This window comes from Setaria italica, chromosome II (assembly GCF_000263155.2).
Source record: "Setaria italica strain Yugu1 chromosome II, Setaria_italica_v2.0, whole genome shotgun sequence".
NCBI lineage: Eukaryota > Viridiplantae > Streptophyta > Magnoliopsida > Poales > Poaceae > Setaria > Setaria italica.
Window position 1 is genome coordinate 10,418,190 of NC_028451.1, and position 16,645 is coordinate 10,434,834.

At 46.6% G+C, this 16,645-nt stretch overlaps 3 protein-coding genes and 1 long non-coding RNA gene across 5 annotated transcripts; 2 read left to right on the forward strand and 2 right to left on the reverse strand.

Moving 5' to 3' along the window:
• Positions 1-819: 819 nt before the first annotated feature.
• Positions 820-1,690, reverse strand: LOC101767116. Of its 2 annotated transcripts, none has more exons than XR_001163347.3 (3): positions 1,582-1,690; positions 1,308-1,479; positions 820-1,178 (listed from the first exon to the last, which is right to left on the reverse strand). It is a non-coding gene; the product is annotated as an uncharacterized LOC101767116 (long non-coding RNA). The 2 variants fall into 2 exon arrangements; XR_001163348.2 differs by having other exon boundaries at positions 820-1,187.
• A 2,063-nt stretch (positions 1,691-3,753) lies between these two features.
• On the forward strand, positions 3,754-5,847 carry LOC101779154 (pentatricopeptide repeat-containing protein At1g71490). Its single transcript, XM_022824269.1, has 2 exons — positions 3,754-3,891; positions 4,009-5,847. The coding sequence occupies exons 1-2, from the start codon at positions 3,754-3,756 to the stop codon at positions 5,845-5,847; spliced, it is 1,977 nt and encodes a 658-aa protein (XP_022680004.1).
• Positions 5,848-5,855: 8 nt separating this feature from the next.
• On the forward strand, positions 5,856-11,062 carry LOC101767517 (uncharacterized protein At4g15970). The gene is made up of 3 exons (XM_004955926.4): positions 5,856-6,335; positions 7,703-9,119; positions 10,042-11,062. Exons 2-3 carry the CDS (start codon positions 8,694-8,696, stop codon positions 10,918-10,920), a joined length of 1,305 nt encoding a protein of 434 aa, XP_004955983.1. The 5' UTR covers positions 5,856-6,335; positions 7,703-8,693; the 3' UTR covers positions 10,921-11,062.
• LOC101767919 (nuclear pore complex protein NUP54) lies at positions 11,026-15,363 on the reverse strand. The gene is made up of 9 exons (XM_004955927.4): positions 14,750-15,363; positions 14,609-14,662; positions 14,459-14,518; positions 14,253-14,363; positions 12,342-12,407; positions 12,180-12,266; positions 11,964-12,065; positions 11,669-11,818; positions 11,026-11,589 (listed from the first exon to the last, which is right to left on the reverse strand). Exons 1-9 carry the CDS (start codon positions 15,251-15,253, stop codon positions 11,452-11,454), a joined length of 1,272 nt encoding a protein of 423 aa, XP_004955984.1. The 5' UTR covers positions 15,254-15,363; the 3' UTR covers positions 11,026-11,451.
• Between the last annotated feature and the right edge of the window lie 1,282 nt (positions 15,364-16,645).

The following is a 16,645-nucleotide window of genomic DNA, read 5'->3' on the forward strand; positions in this document are numbered from 1 at the left end:
CGAGTCTTGGGGTACCTGTGGTACAGGACCTCATTACTATGTGCTTGATTGGGGAGGGACTTCATATTTTTAGCTAAGACTTTGTACGTTGAAACATGCTACTTTGATTCCGACCACCGAGACGTTATTATGATAAATGTGTTCGATATATAGGCCAAATCGATATAATAATATCAAAGGCTTGTTAGCATTGAAGGAGTACATCATTTATTTAGTCCCTATAGCTCCCATTACAATACTATTGATAGCAACACAGCCGTCATGGAGATTTAGAATGAGAAAGATAATAGACGGGGTTGTTGTCCTTGAGATTTCTAGCCGTAGCACATTTCATATTGTGCGTCATATGAGCACCATGAAACTGATAAGATCATGACAGACGCATCGTTGTCACCGGACACGTCACCTGCCACCAAAGGACTAGTATATGTATTTTATTGATTGAGATGGGTCCACACCTGACATTGATTAACAGCAGATTCGTCGTGGATAGAAATAATAGACGTATTGTGTTCGTTGAGTCAAATATTGTGGAATGGCTCTTGGTGTGAAAACAGTGACTAGATCGGAATCTCGTCTCAAAGGTCGTCAACGTGGGCAGACAGACTTGGATATAAAAGAAAAAATGGTGCTTTTTTGGCAGGAGAACAAGACAAATGTACCATATAGGAGTACAGGAAGAGGAGTGTATCAATCAGAAAAAAAAGAAGAAGAAAAATAGCCGGAGCATTTGCTAATTTCTAGATAGTAGCTAGGATAGAAATCGACCACATAAATGTATCGACATCATCAGCGTTTGTATCCTCACGAACAGAAGAGTCGAAAATGCATATTGTTCTTCTCCACGCAAGTTGTATTTTGCAGCGACAGGATCCGTTGCAGACATGCATGCTTAAGTTTCACCAGTTCGTTCGTTACAAGGAAACAAAATAGCCAAAAAAAAAAAGAAATGCACACACACATGGAGGAATATCATGCGAGTTGCTATCCTCGTAGCACGATATACTGATCTTCAAAAGATGGTCATTGGGCATATCACAAATGAAACCTGATCTTGATCCGTCAACCGAAGGGCCCGCCGGGGACGTTGCTGTTGGGCTTGGGCGCGGGCGGCGCCAGATCGGTCATCCTGTCCGGCCAGCTGATTGCATCCCTCCGCCATGCCCGAAATTCAGAGCCTGCATCACCTTAATTCAATCACGGGTGAAATCGATCGAAGCATCAGAAAACGAACGAGATTCCTGCGAGGAAACAAGAGGAAAACGAATCGACATGAGGGGAGTGATCATCAATCGGAAAAGCTCTACCTTTTTGGCCGGAGATTGTGGAGGTGAGCCCCTGCGGCCGCGAGTGAACTAGAGTGATCAGCAGGACGAGAACCAGCGGCAGGAGGAGGGAGAGGGATGATGGCCATGCTGTCCTAGTGGTGTCCTTGCCTCTCCGTGGAGGTGGAGCAGCCATGGTGGCTTGGCGTTTGGCCTTGGTTAAGCAAGCAGCTTAATCAGCGGGGGCTTTTCAGATTCAATTCCTACTACACAACCAAATCGGAGAAATAAATAAAACAAGATAGATTTGTCTTACCAGAATCGCTTAACAGCCTAATCCGCGGGAGAACACGACCTGGCCTCCCGTGCGCAGGTCGGTCCTCACCATAACTGCCCTGCCACCGGGATCCCTACTTTTATTATCACTTCCGGTACTGGCACGGGCCAGCCCAGGTATGCGTCCTTCGTTGGGCTAAGTGTTGTGGGAAGGCAGTCCCGATTCAACATTTCCTTTGATGTTTCTTCTATAGATTCATTGACTTAACAATTATTTTATTAACTTAGTATTATCTTGTAATTCAACATACTTGTAATTGTTGTTTTAGTGGGACCTTACAGTCCAACTTTTTTTGGCACAATTTTAACAATTTATAATTCCTTCTTCTTTTGTGTCAAATGTAGACTTGGCAAAGTTTAGTGAGGTATAATTGTTTCTCATTGTGTAGACATTTTTATCGCAACATTTTATTCTAGGCTAACATTTCTTTTGTCCGCTCAAGATTTTAATTTTCTAAACCACGTTGGTTCAACATTTTGCAAACCTGCTCATCACCATTTATCTTTGAGTAAAGTGTATGGTCGGTCCTTAAATTTGTCGAACTGTGTATCACTTAGGTTCCCATTCTCTTAAAATGCATATCTGACTCTCTAAATTTGGGCTTGGGTGTTATTTAGGTCCATATACTCTCAGATTGCAGATCTAGCTCCCAAAACTGGCTTCGGATGTCATCTAGGTCCATATACTTTCTGAAAGCATTATCGTCTCAATTAAATTGATAAAAACTTATTTTTACATAGATGTAATTTAATTGTACTAAAATAAAGTATTGATGACCTTTTGCCTTGGAGTCAATATGTTAACTTGCTAGGTGCTCATGACAGGCGTGCTAAATTATTTCCGGAAGATTGTTCAAATTTGAATAACTCGTGCTTACACTTACTAAATTAAAATAGGGATTTATAAGATAAATTACTGGACGAATATTGAGAATATTGAGAGAACCTGAAGGGTCAATAAAACAAGGCAGGAAATGTGCCAATGAAAGTAACGGCTTGCTTTAAAGTATAAAATTTGATCTTTCATATTTTATTAGTAGGATGGCACTGCATTTCAAGAGTTTAGGGACCCATATGATACCCAAAGCGAAGTTTAGGAAGTGATATATGCATTTTGAGAGTATAGGGACCTAAATGATACCCGAGCTCAAGTTGATGGAGCTAGATATGCATTTTGAGAATAAGGGGAACTCAATGACACAACCAAACAAGTTTAAGGACCAACCACACTCTACTCTTTTTTTTTTTGCGAAAGAGTCTCTAGCCTAGTGGTTAGAGCATCTGAGTAGCACCTAGTAAAGTCGGGTTCGACTCCCCGTGGGAGCAAATTATACGGATCCGGAATAAAGAAATTATAAAAACACAGGTAGGGACTTCCTCTGCTGACTTTGGTCAAAAAAATATTTTTTTTAAGCATTGAGTCAATATTTTTTATTTAGAGGTACGCTCAATCAACATTTATTTGGTGATTCAACATTTTCCTAAGAAATACGAATTCCACATTTTTCAAACCACTAATTTTGCTTTTTTTCCTTCAACATTTATGCAAGACATGCTAAGACAAAATTTATCGTGCATTCTATATTTATATTTTGCATTTCATTATTTAAGGTTTTTTCTTAATACTTAGAAATACTCTAGTACAGAAATGATTTAAGAAACTGTCACCCATTGGTGCATTAATAATTTATTAGGCCACTTGAAATCCTACTTGGCATTGCTATATGCAAAATTAATCGGTTATAGATGAAGCAGTATCGTTGCAATTGTAAGATTTGAGAGGGGAAAAATGTTTGGTACTCCCTCCGTTCTTAAATAGATGATGCCGTTGACTTTTTTTCCAACTTTGATCATCAATATCTATTGAACGAGTTAGTTAACTAAAGTAAAATGTGTATCATTATATCTATTGTCAAATATACTTTATATTTAACTTTAAGATTTATCTATTTGCAAAAATATTTGTAGAAAAGATGAATAGTCAAACAAATGAAAAAAGTTAATGATGTAATTTATTTAAGAACGGAGGTAGTATTCGAATCAGCTGCCCATTTTAAAAAAATAAAAATAATAAAACACTGGAGGCTGGCACGTCTCCAGCGTTGCGTTGCGTCCATACTTCGATTCTGTACCAAGTTCAAAACCTCCAGTAATGTCCGCCGCCGCGGCGCTCTCACGGCCGCCGCCGCCGCCAAATCCTAGCGCCGCCGATCGCGACGACTCTGTCAATTCCCTCCTCGCCTCCCTCTCCAACCCGTCCGCCCTCCGCCTCCTCCCCACTCCGCTCCTCGCCTTCTCCCGCCTCCGCCTCCGCCTGCCGCCCGCCGCCGCCGCCACCCACCTCCTCCTCCGCCCCATCGCCTCCCTCCTCCACCTCCACCGCTCCGACCTCCGCCTCGGCCTCCAGCTCCACGCGCTCTCCCTCTCCCTCGGCCTCTCCCGCCACCCGCTCCTCCTGCCCCGCCTCGTCTCCTTATACTCCCACCACCCCTCCCTCCTCCCCGCCGCCTCCTCCCTCGCCTCCGGCTCCACGTGCCCCCAGCCACACAATGTCGTCATCTCCGCCTGCCTCAGTCATGGTCTCCCGCGCCACGCGCTTGCAGCGTACCAGGAGATGGTGGGCAAGGACGCCGTGCCCCCGGACTCCTTCACGTACCCCTCCGTGCTCCGCGCCTGCGCCGAGACCGGTGACCTCGCGCTCGGGCGGGCGGTGCACGTGCGTGCCGCGGACGCCGGCATGGACGGGCACTTGATTTGCCAGAACGCGCTGGTGTCCATGTACGCGAAGTGCAGGGACCTCGTCGCCGCGCGCAGGGTGTTCGACGGAATGGGCCACAGGGATGTGGTGTCGTGGAACTCGATGATCTCCGGCTATGCTGCATCTGGGCTGTGGAGAGAGGCGGTGGAGCTATTTCATCGGATGCGGGCTGAGGGTGCAGAAGTGAACTCGGTGACATGGAACACAATTGCCGGCGGTTACATTCAGATGCGTGATTATAAGGCAGCAGTTCGGTTGATTTGTGATATGGTAAGAGGTGGTGCAGGGGTTGACTTTGTGACTTTGGTGATTGGATTGAATGCTTGCTCACGGGCAGGATGGTTGAGGCTTGGGAAGGAGATACATGGATTGGCAGTCCGCATGCACTGCGACGGAATCGAGAGCGTGAGCAATGCGGTGATCACGATGTATGCCAGGTGCAAGGATATGGAGCGTGCTCTCATGCTGTTCAAAATGCTGAGGTGCCCAGGCCTGGTGACATGGAATACGATGATAGCTGGTTTTGCATTGTCGGATGATGCAGAAGAGGCTTCTAGGCTTTTCCGTGAAATGGTATGCAGTGATGTGGAGCCTAATTATGTTACTGTTGTCACCTACCTTGCACTCTGCGCTCGTGTTGCTAATCTGCAACATGGGCGGGAGCTTCACACCCACATTGTTAAGCATGGTTTCAAAGGGTATTGTTTGTTGTGGAACTCTCTTATAGATATGTACTCCAAGTCAGGGAGGCTCTCGGTGGCACAAAATGTCTTTGATACCATGGATGACCGTGATATGATATCCTACACTTCAATGATCGCAGGATACGGAATGCAAGGAAAAGGGGCAGTTGCCCTGCGCCTTTTCAACCAGATGGTTGACAGTGGGATCATGCCAGATGCCATCATCATGGTTACTGTGCTCTCTGCTTGTAGCCATTCTGGGCTTGTGGATGAAGGAGAAGAACTTTTTGACAAGATGGTTCATTCATTTGGTATAAAGCCCCAGATGGAACATTATTCTTGCATGGTTGATCTATATGCACGTGCCGGATTACTGGAAAAGGCAGAGGATTTGCTTAATCGGACTCCCTTCCCTCCAACATCCACAATGTGGGCAGCATTAGTGGGAGCTTGCCATGATCAGGGTAACATAATAATAGGTGAAAGATCAGCAAGGAGGCTCTTGGAGATGAAGACAGAGAATGCTGGGCACTATGTTCTGGTTGCTAACATGTATGCAGCTGCAGGTTGCTGGAATGAGCTAGCGACGGTCAGAAAGCTGATGAGGGACCTGGGTGTCACAAAAGCACCTGGGTTAGCATGGGCTGATCTTGGTAATGGGTTTACCCCCTTTCTTGTTGGGGATAGGTCCAACCCACTAGCTCCAGAAATCTATGAGGTTTTGGATGAACTGACTGAACAAATGAGGAATATGGATGCTTGCAGTGATCTGGACATATTATCCACAGAGGAACTCATGGAGTAAACTGGTAATTGTAGGACAGGAAAGAAAGGTTCCTGCTTTGGTGTAAAATGGAGTTCATTAGTAAACTCTAGAATGAAATTTCACTATGAAGCATGGGGATTAAGGAAAAAAAAAAGGATGTCCTTAAAGAAGCAGTTTGCGCAAGTGCTACTGTGCTAGAAGATGAACCACTCAACATACAAGGATACACGAAGCGACACAGATTTTTAACCATCACATATATTGCCATGATTGGCCTTCAGTTCCAAATCATCATCACATATATTCCCTAGATTGGCAAATACAAAGCAGTGTCTTGAGTTCCTTTGTGAGAGTATTACTTTCGGTGGCAAGTGATGGTTGTACATATCACTCATACAGTCATACCGCACAACCAATGCAGCTACTGCCTAATTGTATCCCTTTGATCACCTGGAAACCATGGTTACCTTTTCCTGCCAACCATCATGAATGCCAAGCTCCCTTGATCAAAATGTTTCTTCCGTGTGGTAAATTCCCTGTCTTGTGCGTTACTATGTTTCCGTTTACTCACTGGATTTAAAATATGTCATAAAAAACAAAATCTGAAGTTGTTTAATATGAGCTTTAAAATAGAAGGATTGCTACCCTGAGTTACAAAACTGCACATTGTTTTCCATTTTTCATACATTACATGTTTCTTGCCTGAAAGTTTGTACTGTGCTTTGCTAGATCCAAACAAGAAAATTCGTTATTCGCCACAGATTAACTCCAGGTTGACTTGCCATCTAATAGCTCAATCTTCCTCACATGACTCTGAATACCTGGAGTCGCATAGAGTTCCAGGTTTTCTTATTCATCTCATGTGAGGAAGACTGGTTTTCAATTCAAATCCTACAAATAGGAGTTATCCAGCAGTAAATAATCTCATACCAATTTTCTGCTAAATTATGTAATGTTGAAACCAATAGCCTGTTGTTGATGATTTGTTTGCTAGTAAACCAAGATAAAAGGACTTACTACATTTTTACAGAATGTGAATTGCTTTCAGGGTATAAACAGGCCTTAGGACAGAATTTAGAATTAGGCTTCCTAATTTACTCCAATTAATTAAACTTGTTCACATTGCAACTTCTAATCTTCAGAGTCAGTGTACTAATTTGCAGTTGATAAGACAAACCAATTTCTTATGCTGTAATGTTACCCTTACCCATTTTTGGTAGTGATAGCCAATCATTTTCTCCCATTTTTGGTAGTGATAGCCCACCGTTGTCTGTCTTCCAAAGTGCCACACCTTTTTTTTCTCAAATACGCAGGGGAGCTGTGTATCTTTGTATTAATAGAGAGAGAAATACAAAAACTCACTCTGTCTCACTTAGGAGAACAGAGGGGTTGTGGCTTGGTTTCTGAAAATTACACGATCGCCAGTAAAGAATAGGACATGAGCCCAACAAGGCTACTTAAACTAGCCCCTCAACAAAGTGCCATATCCGATCAACTTCCAAAACAAAACTCTCATTGTTGGTGTTAACACCGTTATATTCACTCCCACTTCTCAAAATTTCAGTTTGATGGTATGTTGTGGATATGAATTTCTAGTAGACACATTTTCCTAGGTGAGCCAAGGTGCACTTTTATGTACAGTCAGTAGTGTCATTAGGCTTATATTTCCATCCATTGATACAGTGGCTTACTTAGCTTATGTTGCAGTCTTTGCAATTTTAGATGCAGATTTAGCTGTGCACAGTTATACATAGTTGAGAATTGAGATCGCATCACTGATGTTTATTTATTTATTTTAGCAGTCTTGTTATTAAGCTCACATTTTCCCTCCCCCAACTTTGCCTTTAGGAATTTGAATAGAAGTAATGTGTTCTTTATTTTTCTGTTGTTTCAGATTGTCACCTTGCTACCAAGCGCGACGAAATCATCTTCTGGGTGGCAGGAGCCTGGCTTATACAGAACTAAACACAGCAGTTCCTCGAATTGGGAGGTGATGACTTTGGAGCGTGCCACTGCCAAAGGGCATCAAATGCGCTGGAAGCCTGAATCTTTCCCCATGCGTTGCATTTCAAGATGGGGGTTGGCATTATGTACGGTAACCGTGACACCGGTTATCACAGGCTAGAATCCAGGTCCGTGGCTGACCCTGGCGGGGGCTCATAGTTTGTAGCTCATTTTTGTCCTTCTACAGATATTATGTGAAAAGCCATCAGAGAAGCGTAGGTTGGATTTCTTTGTATCGAGACCAAGAAAAATGCATCGGAGTGGTTCCAGTTTGCAGCCTCAAATGCACTAGTTCAGTCTGCCAATGTCCGGCCTCAAATTGTGTACCATGCATGTCCCAAAGACAAATCCACAATCCTGAACAGACCTTATGGTGTGATGAGGCTGTTAAATGAACACTGAGGCACCAATTCACGTGCCTTGTTGCCAGACTGACAGGTATCGTGCACTCCCCGAGTCCCAACCGGGAGCCGCCAGCTCGCCACGACCCCACTCGCCGGGTGATCCAAGCCGGAGTCGACGCGCTCGTCCTCGACTCACCTGCCCTGCCGTGTAATTTTCCACGACTAGCTCCCGCCCCCGCGCTCTCGGGCGCACCATTCCCACACGCATCCTCGATCAGGTCAGAGTTGCCTTCCCAACCAACAACCCCAGAGGCCCGGACAAGTGCTCGTGTTCCGTTCCAGCTCCAACCCCAGCGAAGCCACCACCTCCTCCGTCTCCCTCCGGTCCGCGGCTCTCCTCGGTGCTCGCTCGTCTCGTCTCGTCCCGCCAATCATTTCGCTCGCTAGCTTCCATAATCCGTAGTTCCATCGCAGCCGCCGCGGCACATGACACCGCGGCCCGCCGGCTCCTCTTTCTTTCTTATATAGCCGCGGGTGATGATGATGATGAGGCCGCAGGGTGCTGGGCTGCTGGTTCGGTCGTCGCTGGGAGCGGGGGGAAGCGCGCGGCCGGCGACGGCGGCCAAAATGAAGACGGCCACCTCGCTCCTCCTCGGCGCCGCGCTCGCCACCGCCTCCTTCCTCCTCTACACCTCCCTCTGCCGCGACCTCGGCGCCGCCAACGGGTCGACGCCGCAGCGGTGGGACCATCAGCGTGGGAGGGAAGCCGAGGCGGGCGCCGCCGCTGGTGATCGGGAGGTGCTGCACCTCAACCCCACGCAACAAGAAGGTGTCGCCAAGGAGGTGGTGGTGACGCGCAGCGATGGCGACGGCGCATCAAGAGAGGAGAAAGGCCGGGACACGGGGAAAAAGCAGCGACCGCAGATTGTGATGCCTGCGAATTCAACTCCAACGCAGCAGCAGGTGACTCGTCTTCCTCTGTCGCCATCATTTCTCTGCGACACCTAGCAGTTAATTATAATTGGATTCCCAAAACAAAACAAAAAAAAAGCTAAATTATCTTGTAGTTGTAGAGCCCTAAAAACACAACTGCTAATTGAAGACGGGAAAAATCTTCGTTTCGAGCTTGTGCTCACATCCATCAGCTTATCTTGGGTGTCTCAAATGAAATTATTACAAATCACTAGTCCAATTAATGTTCTACCAAACACGAGGCACAACAGGCACGTCACACACAAATTGAGTATGTGTACAAAATTCAGCACTCTTAACCCAGTTGTTTCAATTCAACTTCTGGTTATGGCAATCAGTGTACCTAATAGATACCAAGCCTACTAGCAAAACTATCATACCATCCCTATTTAGAAGTCATATCATTCGAACAGTATGGATGCCAATTGTCAACTGAATCTGAATCGGGTACACCAAACCAGAGTAACATGGCTAGTAGCTAGCTAACGCTCTTATTCTAAAGAACGATTAAGTCAGTGAGGGGTTAGTGTGCACAATTGAAGAGTGCCAATAATGTTTAGTTGACACTAACACCCAATCAATCACTCCTGTTCGTCCTTATCGTTGTTGCTCCCAAGAGTGTTTTGTATGGACTTTGCTCTGGACAGTGTTCCCATGTGCCGGATGCAAGGTAGGATTACAATCCAACCAAGATGATCACTACTAGTATTTGTTTGAAACTATATCGTACTAAACAACAAGTGGAGGCCAAAGAAAAAAGATGAACAATTGAACTAGCTCTAGTCAATCAGAGAGTGCTTGCTTCAGAATTTACTGATCTTGTTTCAGATTCATTGCGTTCGAAGCCAAGGTAGGAGTATAATATTTAGGAGTATAATATTAATCCTTTTGTCCTTCCCACCATGAATGACAGAAGCAGCAGCAGGAGGAGACCCCGTCCCAGGACCTCGCGGACCTGCTCCGGCGAGCTGCGACGGCGGACAAGACGGTGCTGATGACGGCGATCAACGAGGCGTGGGCGTCGCCGGGTTCCTTCCTGGACCTGTTCCTGGAGAGCTTCCGGCACGGCGAGGGCACGTCGGACCTGCCGCGCCACCTCCTCATCGTGGCCATGGACGGGAAGGCCTACGAGCGCTGCCTTGCCGTGCACCCCTTCTGCTACTGGTTCCGCGTCGCCGGCATGGACTTCGCCGGCGAGCAGAAGTACATGAAGGGCGACTACCTGGAGATGATGTGGCGGCGGAACCGGCTCCAGCAGCGCGTCCTGGAGCTCGGCTACAGCTTCCTCTTCACGGACGTGGACATCCTCTGGTTCCGGTCCCCGTTCCCGCGCCTCCTCCCCGCCGCCGCCGGCGAGGCGCAGGTGGTGATGTCGTCGGACTTCTTCGTCGGCAACCCGGACTCACCGGGGAACTACCCCAACGGCGGCCTCCTCTACGTCCGGTCGTCGCCGGCCGCCGTGGCGTTCTACGAGCACTGGCAGGCGTCGCGGGCGCGGTTCCCGGGGAAGCACGAGCAGTTCGTGTTCGACAGGATCGTCAAGGAGGGGGTGCCGCCGCGGATCGGTGCGCGGGTGCGGTTCCTGGACACGGCGGTGTTCGGGGGCTTCTGCCAGCACGGCAAGGACCTGGGCAGGGTGGCCACCATGCACGCCAACTGCTGCGTCGGGCTGGACAACAAGCTCTTCGACCTCAGGAACGTGCTCCAGGACTGGAAGGAGTACAGGGCGCGCGTCGCCGGCGGCGGCGCGCGGGGGTTCTCGTGGAGGGTGCCCGGGAGATGCATACACTGAGAATAGCTACTACAATTGCAGTTCATTTTTGTAATGAGTATATACACATTTGCAAAGATCCCTTTTTTTTCTTCAGATAGCAAAAATTGAAATCAAGCAGGAATATGCATGAACATTCAAGGCTACAGCCATGGTTGATCTACAGCATCCAGAATGTATTTTACAACAAGCATTACATCCACTCATGGTCGAGGGCTCAGCCCATAGAACGAAACCATCCCGGGGGGAAGCTACCAGAGCCCAGCAGCTCAAGGTGCAGTTTCCACCATGACAAACACTCGACCCTCAAATGTAGTTAGAGCGAGGCCAAAGTTCTAAGAATACCACCTCGTTATGACACACAATCTACCTGACCATGGTTAGCTTCCAAAAGAATGCATAATCAAAGCTTGCCTGCACCACTTGCACAGTAGATATGCCTAGCCGATACTCCAAACAATTTGGAGGGTCGGATCCTTGCACGGCGATGGATCTCCCCTTCCATCTCCCTCTGCTTATTATAGGAGCTATGTCAAAGACCTTGCTTCGATCTTATATCTTCAGTGCCCTTCGCCCGACACTGTCTTCAGCCATATCTGTGTCTTCTGACTGGATGATCTCCAGGTCCCTGATATCCCTCTTCAACACATTACCTAACTTGGCAACTGCCTCAGTTTGTTGCTGTAAGGCCTGTGATGCAGGAAGTTGCAAGTCAGATTGACAAGACCTGGCTATCTAACAGGGACAATGATAAAACTGCACTACTCACCTCAAGAAGCTCCGTAACACTCCGTTCATCAACTTTGGCCGAATTAGGAATATATACAGGACCACCAGCACCACCAGTGCTAGCCAGAAGACGTGACGTCGAAAGAAGTGTATTAACTCTCCTAGACAGATCAGCACTAGGTCCTTTTAGCTACAAACAGAAGAGTAAGATTGATGAAAAATCCTTTTTTTTTTCTCGAACACACAGGAGAGCTGCGTATCATTATATTAAGAAAGATTGATGAAAAATCCTTAATCAGCTGAAAAGTAGGAATAATGGATGGGGGAAAACTAACCCGTTTTAACATTGCAACCAATCTTTCATATAAGTCAGCTTCCTCCGTCGTTAAAGGACTGCGGTAACCCCTATTCTCCAACGCCTCCACTATTCTAACAAACTTTTAAAAGTTCGCAAAAGAATAATAATAATAATAATAAATAATCGTTAGATACATCAGCAATTAAGCATGAAAAGTGAATTGGCACCCACAAACAGGGAGACAAAATATCACCCTTAATAGACGTCTCTGAATAACCAGTTCTTGCTGCTTCAATCGCTGGATCCATGGATATGTGTCAGCTTGGAAATGCCTTTGCAGCTGCAATTAAAAACATGTGAGGCAAAATAAATGATTCATGGAAGCGCATATGAAAACACTCATTCAAAGCCATACCTTTTTAACATTAGAGTGAGTCATGCTCAATCTATCAGTATCTGAAACTAGAACTTCATCTTGAAGCTGAAAAGGTAAAAAACAAATACTAAGGCTTGCCTAAATTTTTAAAATCTTAAAGAAAGTTAGAAAATGGCAAAGATAGTACCATCACAACTACTGAAAAGATTGCAAAGTTAACTATAAGAACTTCAAATATCTTCAGGCAGAAATACAATAAAGAAAAAGCATGCTTCACCCAGAGCATTGCAGAGGGTAAGACAAATAAGATCCATTAAAGATTGAATATATGCCACGAATATAGAAGACATATATGTATATACTGCAGGTAGAGGAATATCTAATGCAAATGTGCAACTGCACTTTAACTGCTTGATCAATGTGGGGGAGAATTAAGGACTATTTGAGGTTTTGCATCTTCGTAACTAGATCAAGACAGCCGACGGATATGGGCAATGTGATTCTGTGCCCCACCCACCCCAACACACACAACAACTGCACCTCTTTGAATTGCAAGGAGTATAAGCAAACAAGGTAGAGGTAAAAGAACAAAGTAGAATGGATAAAAATAATATAAACTGGCAAACAGCAGTGAAGACAAGAGACATCAGTATGTTCAATCAGAACACTTCATTTTATATCAAGATTATGGTACAATATACTATACTTGATACCAGAATTTTTATGAAAGTTTGTACATGTATAATTCATTAATTTGTTATTTGCAATTACAAATATGAGGAACTCTTATGAAGTAAACAAATAGTATTTGATGCCATTGATGTACAGCAAAAAAGATTCATCTTGGTCAAGACTTAACATGCATTCGAGAATTACAGGAAATTATCAAGCTCTAGTTAAAGCTCACCAAATTGTATAACTTTAGCGGTTCTAAAGCTGACACACAAGATATCCAATATGAGTTGCTCAAATGACCGATTTAACATAATAACATCCTAAACACGTCATTACATAGTTAAGGAAGCAGATATATTGGTTGCTTTCTATCAAATAATGTACTCCTGTATTTCCTAATTATTAAAAGAGTATCAAATGTTTTACATATATTGTTTCCATTTTTTTCACTGTCATAAATTGGATGGAGCAGATATTCTCCGACCTTTGCAAAATGTAATATTTTTGCAGACAAATTAATTATAACTACAAGAATTGGAAGGACAGAGTCCAATCAATTACTATATTGAGCAACATCAGGTCCCAGGTACTGCAATTTGGCACTTCACCCAGATCCACAATACCACAGGACCATTTATTGTATGGTTTCATACTTGACATCGTGCCCAGGTTTGGAATAAGTGACACGCACGTATTTGGTATCTATAATGAGGTTATTAATCATATATCATTGGATAATTCTTTTAAGGTGACTAAAGGCAGATACAAAGATTAACTACAAAACTTGTTAATGGTATTTACAATGGATCGTTGTGTGGAGAATGCCCATATTTCAAACACACACTTCATGGCATGACAGACTACACCATCTATTATTCTTTCAAGACGATTATAATTTTAATTTTCTGATGTTATACCTAATTAGACAAATAACTATAGGTGAACAATCAATTAGAAGTGAAATACAGTAAACACATAGAAATGTATAACATGACATGGTTGGTTGGTTTTTTTATTTAGACTACAAGCTACCTATCTGATTTCCTTCTTGGTTGTAACACAGCTAGTAAGCCCAGTATGTCAAAACAACACATCACTCAGCCAGAATGGTTGAATTTCAGAGAAATGAAACCATGAACAACATTGATTAGAAAAATATGCAGCACCTGTCAATATTACAGATTGAACACAATACTATTCGTTATAATGGTCAGAGAACATGCCATTCCAAACTGATCTAGGATTTCATATATCAGCAAGATTTCCAACACTAACCTTAAGCCGGTGGGAAAGGTCTTTAAACCCCTGCACAAGCTGAGGCCACAGCCTCTCCCTATCTGCACTGTCCATGCACTCAAGCTTCCCCATTGCTTCCGCCCACATAATCTGCATCCACAAAGAGGAAAAGAAATTTCATCAGAGACCAGTGCAACAAAAAAAACGGCTAGCAAATTACTTAACAAATCTATACAGCTACTTACATCTGATGCTGCAACTGGCTTCACCCTTTGCGAAGGGTCTGTCACGCTGAACAACAGATGCTGCACAGATCAAAACAGACAAACAGATCAGCTGGCATCAACCCGAATCTCGTGCAACACAAAGGAGAGCGTAACTAGAAGAAATCTCACCCTGAAAGCATACCGGGGGTTCCCAGGGTCCTCCTTGTACGCATCCACAATAGCCTGAATTAATTCAGAAACAACACATTCAATTACTACTTGCTCCTCAAAATTCAAGGCGGATTTGAGGGGGATTCAACCGTTGCGTACCTGGATGTCGCGGTCGGACGGGGAGAGCGGCAGCGGCGCGACGGGGGCCATCTGGGTAGTGATTTGACCGCCCCCTCCCCCTAGCAAGCCGAACGGCGACGGGGACGGCGTCGCCTGCTGCTGGAACCCGAAGGGCGAGGGCGACGGAGTCGCACCAAACGCCGGCGTCGAGGATGGCGCGCCGAACGCCGAGGTCGACGAGGGCGTCCCGAAAGCCGACAGCCCGCCGAACGCTGGGCTTGAGGATGCGGTCCCGAACGCGGGCGTCGACGACGGCGTCCCGAACGCGGGCGTCGACGACGGCGTCCCGAATGCCGGGGTCGAAGACGGGGTCCCGAAGGCGGGCGTCGACGAGGGGGTGCCGAAGGCGGGCGTCGACGACGTCGCACCGAATGCGGGTGTGGAAGAAGGCGTGCCGAAGGCTGGGGTGGTGGAGGGGGTCCCGAAGGCCGGGGTGGAGGAGGGGGTCCCGAAGAGGGGAGAGGAGGATGGGGTCCCGAACATGGCGGCGGCGGAGATCGCCGGCGGCGAGGTTGGGGCGGAGGTTTAGGGTTTTTTTCGGGGAGAAAGAGAGTGGAGCGGCCGAGCGGGGGGAAGAAGGAAAGGGACAGAGGGGAAATCGAAAGACTGGGGGCCCGATTGGAATTTCGAAATCTTTTGAGGACCACGTCGGGATGTGGCCGTGGGCGCCCTTTATTATGGCATCGTTAAATTTCCTTTCTTTTTCCATTTGGATGAAAAGTTCTTTTATTTTAATTTAATAGTTTTATGTGTACTGGTTCAGGGTTTAGATAATAGAAAGGTTAATAAACTGCAAAAGCATTGTAGTCTTTAAAAAGTTCCCTCAAATTTGGTACATCCTCGGTTTTCTCTTCTACTTAAAAAAAAGTGAAACTGGGATTTTTTTTCGTACGCCCCCCCGCTCCGCACCGTAGCCCTCTCCCTCCATCCGATCCCGCAGCTTCTCTCCGAACCGTCCCTCTACTTGCGTCCGTCGTTCCTCACCGCCATGCCACACGCATCCGCGCTACCCGCAACGCGTGTTTTGACCTTCCGATCTCCTTCGGCAGTCCCGCACCCTCTCCTTCCGTCCGTTCTTCAGCCCCCGCCCCCATCCCACCCTATGCCCGCCGTCTCTGCCGCCTCGCCAAACCTACTTTCCCCTCACCCCCGCGCCTGTCGCCGCGCGTCGCCCTCCCCTATGACAAGCCCGCCGCCGCCCCTCTTTCCTCCCCTGCGCCAAAGCCTGCCGCTGTCGCTGCCCCTCTTTCCTTCCGCTGACTCCCCGATGACGAAGACCCTGCCCGGGTCGATGAGCTCGGCCAGCCTGGGGTCGTCGGCGCCGGTGCCGGGGAAGGGGTAGATCTGGCCACGGAGCCAAAGGAGGACTGCGGCCGCATCGTTGATGGCGGCCGGCAGATGGTGCTTGGGGGGGGGAGGCAGTAGTCAATAGAGAGGACGAGCGCGCCGGCCCCCGCGGTAGTAGGCAGAGAGCATGAGCAGAGGTTGGCGGCGCGGCTTCGGTGTCGAGGGAGATGTTGCCCCTGCTGGCGCTCCAGGGGCTGATGGAGTACAGCCGCGCGGGCGCTGCCCGTGACCGCAGCGCTGCTCGCCGCCAACGCGCTGATCTACCTCCAGCCCGGAGCGCTACATAAGATCCTGTCCTCGATTGATTGAGTCTCCATCAATCCGTCATCATCGAGGTAGCCAACCTTGCCTCAAAAATCATAATTTCAGTATACGCATAAAAAAATCCCCACCCTTTTTTCTGATAAAACATGTGAGTTGCAGTTGGAGCCGACTTTTTTGTTTTTTGGCCCTTTTTTGAAAGATTCTCACAAATACGCCCCTGGTGGAACCATTTCAAAATCTAGACCCTTAGCTTGGCGCCATCCA

Bases quoted from the DNA above. Each gene is read 5' to 3' on its own strand.
- LOC101779154 (XM_022824269.1), top strand. From the start codon at position 3,754: ATGTCCGCCGCCGCGGCGCTCTCACGGCCGCCGCCGCCGCCAAATCCT. The intron at 3,892-4,008 runs GCCTTCTCCCGC...CTCGGCCTCCAG, and splicing joins TCCTCCCCACTCCGCTCCTC to CTCCACGCGCTCTCCCTCTC.
- LOC101767517 (XM_004955926.4), top strand. From the start codon at position 8,694: ATGATGATGATGAGGCCGCAGGGTGCTGGGCTGCTGGTTCGGTCGTCG. The intron at 9,120-10,041 runs GTGACTCGTCTT...CATGAATGACAG, and splicing joins CAACTCCAACGCAGCAGCAG to AAGCAGCAGCAGGAGGAGAC.
- LOC101767919 (XM_004955927.4), bottom strand. From the start codon at position 15,253: ATGTTCGGGACCCCATCCTCCTCTCCCCTCTTCGGGACCCCCTCCTCC. The intron at 12,267-12,341 runs GTATGGCTTTGA...TTTTAATTGCAG, and splicing joins CTCACTCTAATGTTAAAAAG to CTGCAAAGGCATTTCCAAGC. The intron at 11,590-11,668 runs GTGAGTAGTGCA...CCTGCATCACAG, and splicing joins GTGTTACGGAGCTTCTTGAG to GCCTTACAGCAACAAACTGA.